At 43.5% G+C, this 8,290-nt stretch overlaps 1 protein-coding gene across 1 annotated transcript in view; it reads right to left on the minus strand.

Moving 5' to 3' along the window:
* Positions 1–685: 685 nt before the first annotated feature.
* The window catches only part of LOC139659929 (syntaxin-binding protein 1-like), a gene marked incomplete at its 5' end in the record, with an annotated part of 8,802 nt that continues 1,197 nt past the window's right edge, over positions 686–8,290 (minus strand). The window contains 3 exons of the mRNA XM_071537953.1: positions 686–879; positions 5,551–5,705; positions 7,476–7,561. Of these exons, the coding sequence (XP_071394054.1) occupies positions 797–879; positions 5,551–5,705; positions 7,476–7,561 (324 nt within the window). The remainder of the gene's footprint in view (positions 880–5,550; positions 5,706–7,475; positions 7,562–8,290) is intronic.

Here is an 8,290-nt window from a genome sequence, read left to right on the forward strand (position 1 = left end):
TAAATATCTGCAAGCAATGGCCTTTTTGACACAAACGTGAAATTTCTCCAGAGAAAGGAAAAGGTTGTGGCGAGTAAATACTTCCAGTCTTGCGGCTGGAGGAGGGATGATTCTGGCTTTTTACAGAGCTGTTTCTCACGAGTTCGAGCTTCTGATCTGAAATCAGTTCGGCCGTCGTCACACACAAAATGTGTTTTTTAAGCACTACTTCCTAGTAAAAGCAATGTTAATTCTGCGATTTTTCCCGGAACATCCACACCGAATACATACACAGGAACAGTCCACACGAGTCCAAGCATGCTACTGATACGAACATCTCAAATAGGGTACTCCTCTATAGTCCTTGGATGAAATATATTGCATGTTGAGTGATATGATTTTTACTACATCAACCCTTCAAACTACACATCCCTCCTCCACCCACTACCGATAAAATTCACACCAAGAAGAGAAACCAAAGGAACAAACAGAGAAAATCTCTACCTTTTACACATTCTAGCAGGTATCATAGCATACAATATTACATTTGGTACTTTCAGTTTTAAATGGCCTTTTGTTGATATTTAAACCGTTTTAAATAAGTTTATTTAGTTGCATCCATTGTAAAACATGAGAATACTTGCAATGATTTTATTCTTTGTTACAACATATATATTTTTTTTCATCTAAGATGTCATAGTTTTTTTGTTTTTTTTAACTTCTCGAGCAAGATGCATACACAATGGGGGGGGGGGGGTCATCAGGGGGAAGAGGGGTATTGGGGGGGGTAAGAGGGAAGAGATGTGATTGGAAGATTTTAGCTTGTCACTTCCTCGTCTGGTTTGTTCATGGCCTTGAGCTGTTCCAGGAGACTGGTGGGGGTGAAGATGTGGGTCGATCCTGGGGAAGAGCACACACGCACGTATACACACGCACACACACACGACACACACACAAACACACACGGCATTAGATCGGCCCGTATACACACGGCACCAGGGGGGGAAAATGTGTTTTCAGCTCTTGCTATGAATGCCTGGATGAGAGCAGTCTCACATAATGCGGAAAGTAAAAAAGGTAGAAACACTGAGCAACCAAAGTGGAGAAATCATAATCAGTAGCCAGCAGTTGAAAAATGGATCGTGTATCAAAGCTATTCCTCCCCCAAAATATCCACTTTACAGTCATACAGCCTGATAAAAATTCATAAAGCTTTACGTTATACTACATGCAGCTGAACATTGACATATGAAAGCACACAGATCAGTGATGACACCACAACACTGTCAGGATTCTGTGAGCTGAAAGCAGTAATAAAAATCCTGCCACATCAAACCTCTACCACAACACAGCAAATCAGGTGTTAGCAAAATGTGCGTGTGACCCCGAAGGCCCCCGAATCAAACGGCATGCAAACGGCCGATTAACACGGCTCAAAACAATGAAACACTGCAAAAAAGACAAAAGCAGATATCCTCTAGTTCAGTGCGATCGTGAAATCCCGAACCCCCCCCCCCCCCCCCCCAGATTTAAGTCTACTCTCTACCGTAAATATGAATGAAAAATGCAAAATTGATTAACCCTGATAACATATGGATGAGCTGAGACTGTTTTGACAGCTGAAGACACATTTCAGACATTGTAAAACTTGAAAGGTGCAGGACCGGAGTAAACCAAACATTTGTCGCGCTCATTTGTCGCCGGGCTACATTTTCAAATCTGCAGATGGCTTACCCCCATCCTGAACAAAACCGGGACCCTTGGTAATAAAGAGGGCAAACAGACAGACCAAAGTTTTGATTTACTCCACACACCTGTTCAACATTATTCACAGCATTTCATCTTCATTGGTTTGTTTCTGTTGCAAAGCTGCGTGTTTCTTTCCAATTTGGCTTACCGGAGTGGCTTGCTTTCAAAATATATTTCGCACTAAAACTAAACTTGATCCTCGAAACGAGAAGTGCGGGTGGTTCACAGTGCAAACAGGCACAGAAGAGAAGGAGGCAAGTCCATCTCGAGTTGGGTCACTATGGCGATGCAGGGGGTCGTGGGTGTGAGGGAGGTGGGTGGGGTTGGGTGTGGGTGAGAGCACTAGTCACAGAAGTCAACTTCGGACTGGCCTCGCCTGGTTCTCTCCTGTCCCCTCCCAGGCCCAAACACACAGCTTTGTGGGCCTCGTCGGCCCAGAAACACAACACACCGACGTTGATCTCCAACGCCAAAGTATATTGTACATGAGTAGGTTCAGACCAAAATAGCAGAACAAAAACAAACACTTGTTTTAGTAAGTAATGGCCATTTTGTTTGGGAAGTGTTGGATGTGGCAGTATGTGGGGGAGCATCCATACTGCGCATGGTGAGAGTTGCTTACTGAGAAAATCCAAAACCATAAAACCAAATGTTGGTTCATAAACGATATAGCTTTAGCAGATTAGTTGAGAATGAGATGGATGCCCTTGACTGCTATGGAAATCTGCCTTTAACAGGGTAAAAAATCCAACTTTCAAATGACAATGTGTGTATGACAAATTACCAAATCAGGCAGTGGTCATGGGTACTTTTTGCGAATGAGCGTACGTTTTGCACAGGTTTCCAGGGATTCTGTAGTATGTGCTTTTGTGGTCCTGCCCCAACATACTGAAACCTAATTGTCTCATACTGACCGATGTAGAGGATGAGCTAAGGTAGAGATGGAGCTTCTCCAACATGAGGGGGGAGGAGAGTGAGGGGAAATTAGTGGCAGCTGTTTGGGATGTGTGGTATCGGTCTTCTAGGTGCTAAAGCATATCAGGTGGAACATTGCTACATTCCCAGACTCTGTGTCAGCAGAGAGGCATTGCAGAGGCACAGTTGCCAACAGTATAAAGGCAGCGATACACAGGGCAACTTTTTGGGCAACTCAGATGAGAGAGTTGCCTCAGCATTGCTGCTCTAACCACATAGGAGCATCTTGCTGCCGAGGAACACCTGGGAGTGTTGCCCATCTACATTGCCCCAAAAATTGCGTAGTATATCACCACCCTGAAATATATTACTGTGATGGACATAATCTTTTTGCTAATATCCAGTGCTCTCTGCAGACGAGCCATGAGCCATGTGAGCATGTGATGGGCTGAGAGAGAGTGACGTGGAGGAGAGGGGGAGGAGGTCAGAGGACTGGGAGCGAAAAAAGAAGGAAAAAGAAAAGAGAGAATCCTTCTTTGAAATCCAACATCAACTCAAGGACCTATCCTGAAAGAAACCATTAAATAAAAAAATCAAGGTGATTGTCTTTGGGAAGGGTTAATTAGAAAAAAATAAAATAATTAGACAGTAAAAAACTAATAAGGATGGATCTCGGGGGTAGATTAAATCTGCGCCAAAAAACGTGATGAATTTTTGGGAGCGGGAGCGAGTGTGCAACAAGCTCAAAAGGGCCCTTGGGTGGGCATCGAGGGGCGATTTAATCCACCCAGCTGAGATGATGGGAGGAGGAGGCAGCAGGGATGGGGTCACGACCCCCTGAGGCATGGCCACTCTTCCGCACAGACTTCACTTCCTATAGGCACACGCCCAGAAAAACCTGCCTGAATGGCACGGACACACACTATTGGTTGTGGTGATCGCAATTCCAGCTCTGATTGGCCAACTCTCGGCCTGTAGGGAGTGGAACCTGAGGGAGTGGTCCATGCGGTGAGGAAAGGCGGGGGGGTGGCGTGGGGTGGGGGGTGGGTGCCCATCCCTGAAGGTAAGAAGGAGGGGGGGGTGGAGTTACATAAAACAGTACTGAGTGTCATAAGAAGGAACGAGAAGAAAGCCCTTGTGCTGTGGAGGTTCAGAAAGGGCTTCTTTGTGCGGCTGCCTTTACTTTTTTCAGTGTGATTTCTCTCTCCCTCCCTCCCAATCTGTCTCTGCCTCACTCGTCTGAGGGGTCTGGGTCCTCAAAGGACACCCTAGTGGACTCTCGGAAGTCGGGGTGCTGCAGGTCCGTTAAGAATTTGGTGGGGGTGAGCGTGTGGGTGGAACCTGTGGAGGAACAGAGGCGGCTTCACCACTCATTTTCTCAGCACATGCCACGCCCCCTTCCCCACTCTTTCTCTCTCTCTCTCTCTCTCTCTCTCTTTCTCTCTTCCTCCACCTCTCTGGCATCATGAAAAAAAAAAAGGGTTAAAACAAGCCACCCACAGCACCCGAGCGTACGTGCAGACACACACACACACACACACACACACACACACACACAGGCAGAGAGACACACTCGTCCACTGACTGCTCACACACTCACTTTGTCACACAAACACAAAACTGGGACATACAGACACAGAAAAAGACATGGCGTAGCTGCAATTTAAAGACAACAGTTTTTTTTAAAAAGACAACAGGTTTCAAGCGGAAGCAGAGCACAACAAAAACTAACAAGACAAACTGTTTCCCATTTATAATACAGACACAGACTGGCTGGCTAGGCTGAAGACATTGAATAAACAGAGAGAGACTACACAGGGGCATAGTAACAAAACGGGCTATTTTTACATAACACATTACACACAATAGGTAGGTTGGAGCGATCACTTGCTGCTCTATCTGTAGCTACACCTTCCACCTTCCACCTTCTACTGTAGGTTACGTAATACTTCTCAAACACAGTGAGTGTCGGCTGCTTTGCTGTGATAACTAAACCGGTGTGGAAATTATATTTAGGCCTGCATGACTCGGTACTAAGTGGGATTCATGATCTGGGTGCATCAAAGTAAAAAAAGCGAATTATGTCCTATGTACATGGGCTGTGCTGTGTTGGTGTCTAATGATTAAGGGTATTTTCAGTAAACAAAAACTATTTTATGGCTTCTCCCCTGATTGTCATTCTTAATTCACTCTAGTCAACATTGAGGAAAAAAGTACAGTTTTAGCACAATAATTGCGTTTTCTCATGTCCGTGCACGCTGACCAGAATCAGTGAAAACAAATTCAAAAAGTGTTGCACAGTAAGTCAGTATTTAACTCCGTCAGTCCGTCCGTCAGTCGCTCATTCAGTCTCACAGTCAGTGTAAAATTAAATGCAAACCTTACATCAATGTCAAACCACACTGCAAATATAGGCATCTTAACAAGTCATTTACCTTGTTTTCAGTCTTAAAGCCTTACTTTTCTTAAAGTGAAATAATTTGCCAATGGAGTAAGATAATTATACTTTTCCCCCAATGCATTTCAACTTAATTCAAGAATTTTCTTGAAAAAGGCAATATCATCTTGAAATTGTTGCTGATGTCTCCACTTGCTTCAACTTGCTAATGTTACTTAATTCCAGAAAATTAGGTAAAAAGAATTCTGTTCAAAAGCAAATGAATCTCACCCCATTGGCAGTTTTTTTTCACTTGCTTTAAGAAAAATAAGATTCTATAAGCTTAAATGTCCCATGAAGATTAACTATTTTTATTTGTTTTTGCACTGTATGTCCATCTCTACCTCAGTGCCTCTTCACAGGGTGCGACTGTCCAATCAGCTCTCACTCCCTGTGGTTGACTCCCTCCCTCTCTCCCTCCCTCCCTCTCTCGGCCTGCGCTCAGTGGCGCCCCCTGTTGCAACACTCACCAATGATGGCTTCCCACTTCCCATTGGCCTGTGTGACCTCATAAGCGCAGCGCATCTCGCTGAAGGCCGCGCCCCCGATGATGAAGACCATGACCCGCGGCCCGGTGCGGTACTCTCCGGGTGTCTTGTTCTTGTGCCAGTGTCCGTACCGGGCGCTGCCGGGGCAGGAGGGAGAACCAGGGTCACGTTTTTAGACAGAGACACTTTATGAAGTAGGGGTTCGTCTTTTGAACCTGACACCCAAATCTTTTTTTTTTTTACTTTTCCACTGTGCTTTTTTTTAACTGTAATGCCAAATTCACTGCCTGTTTCTAGTTGTTTCTCCTTCACATAATCCTTTTGTAGTGGGATGTAGTTATCAGGATTTTTTAAGACATCGTGCTCATTTAATGAAATTACAGGAGACCAGTTTCGTCATATGGGACCCAATAGGAGGAGGCCAGTGACATATTTTGGGTCACCAGTTCAAGACCCCAATAGATAAATAAAGACCAGGCTCCAAAGAAAGAGGCGAGGCAAGACAAGTGAAAGGGTTTTTATAGCGTATCAGTGTTCGAGAAGTGAAAGTGAATATGAATTGAGTTGCATCTATGCACCTTTAAGTGGGCTAGATGTTGACTCAAATATCCTAATGTGGTTGTGATTGTCAGTGCTGGATTGAGCCGATAACTCTGGGGGAGGGGCGTTCAGCTCAGTTTCTAACGGGAGAGGATCAGGTGTCAAATCAATACAGACCAGCACCATCCACCACCACCGGGGCGTAAGAATTAACATGGGTCAATGTGCTAGCGCGCTCTCCCCAGTGCCCGCCCACATACACACACACACACACACACACACACACACACACACACACAGACCCTTCTACGCTGCCCTCTCCATCACACAGATGATTTTGGAGAAGCGTAACCACAGAACAATAGCAAAGCGAGAGGGAAACGTTGCATTTACTGCCATCTTTGCCTAAATATCATAATGCAGGCCAGATTGAATACATTTTGGAATAGTGACACTGATTTGAATTGATTAATTAATTAAATATTGCACTAAGATGCTGAAACTAATTAAGTCTAATAGATATTAGACTTAATTAGTTTCATCATCTTAGTGCAATATTTAATTTCTTAGTAAGATACTCAGTGCATAACACAAATTAGAAGGATCTTGAAGATAGTTTAAATACTTTATTTTTATACTTTGTTTTGCAGTTTTTCCTGTTTGTATCTTGTTTTAAAGACTTGTTTTTTCCTCTTTGTTTAAGTACAATGCTGTTGGCAAGTAAAAACCCTGTAACTAACTGTAACTGTAATTTTGTTGATTTTTTTTTTACCTAAATTGAAGAACTACATGGGCCTATATCGGTGGAGAAAATTTTATGACCCTTCAGAAATCCCAAACAATAATTTTAAAAATGCATGGTCATCAATGCAAAAATATATTTCAGAGATGTTCCTACCCGACAGCATTGATATATATTACAATTACAATTTCCCATTTGGCAGACACTTTTATCCAAAGCAACGTACATATGACAGTATACAGTATATATCTATATGCTAATTTTTTGTGTTATCTCCTGTGTTGATCTTTCTTTCTGCAACGTATTTAATAGCAAAAGGGATATCCACATAAAATCCTGTGTATTGGTGAATCTGAGCTTTTGTCATTGCTCTGTCCTTGCAGTGGGATCTGTGTATCGCTCTCTCTCCTGTCAGCCATTAGGTAACACCTCCCCGTCCCCCATTTTTCAGAGTATTGATCTGTCCGACCCCTCCCCCTCCCCTCTGAGCACAAATTACTATTGATCTATGACCCACCCTTTCTGTCTTTGTAATCGAGATAGGGCTACTACAATGCAATAAAATACCCTAATGTGTGCATATGCGTGTGTGTGTGTGTGTGTGTGTGTGTGTGTGTGTGCGTACCTGACTGCAGTGGTGCTGAAGGAAGCAGAGGAGCGGGTGGAGATGTAGGGGTAATGCTTGGTGTCCAGCTTATCATCAATAGCATCCTGCAGGGGGAGGGGGGGGAAGACAAAAAAGATCTTCATCAGCAATATTGTTTACCTCCATAATGTCACTGACGTATGTATGCACAACCATACACACACACACACACACACACACACTCGAATAGAGGCTTTGGAGCTGCGTCACAGATCTCCTAGCAACCAGGTCTGGCACCATCATGGAGGTCCAGTGGAGAATTGGCTAAATATATAACAACCAGGCTAAAGGAGAGATGCCTGAAAAAGACTGTGTTGTGGGTGTAGGTAAAGTAAGTATGTTATGAGGAAACATGAATAGACTGATGAGGTGGATTAGTTTCCAAATTTAGGTTGCAGTGACACAGTAAACTGTCTTGTCTTTAGCCTTAGTCTCTGCTCCAAAACACTCACAATTATAGCTTGAGCATTGTCAGCTTAACTTTAACCGGTTTAGCTTTAGCTTTAGCTCACAAACTAGCCAGCAGACTAATTTAGCAAAGAAACTAATGTTGATAATAAGATGCGACTACTAACCATACTAAAAGCTAGCATCTACTACAGTGATTCTCAACCTTTTTCATATCAAGGACCCTTAATTTAGTCCACATTTGGGCCACGGACCCCCATTCGATGAGATTTTGTATCTCTGACCCAAATCTGAGAATATTTTTATTGTTAGATATGATTTTGTCCAGAATTCCACGACCATCTGTATTGTAGGTAGAGAGATAAAAGTGACACTATGATCAAAAG

Source organism: Centroberyx affinis, unplaced genomic scaffold (genome assembly GCF_046629955.1).
Source record: "Centroberyx affinis isolate AG114_WGS23_722 - 3 ecotype Tasmania unplaced genomic scaffold, CSIRO-AGI_Caff_v1 ptg003162l_1, whole genome shotgun sequence".
Lineage (NCBI taxonomy): Eukaryota > Metazoa > Chordata > Actinopteri > Beryciformes > Berycidae > Centroberyx > Centroberyx affinis.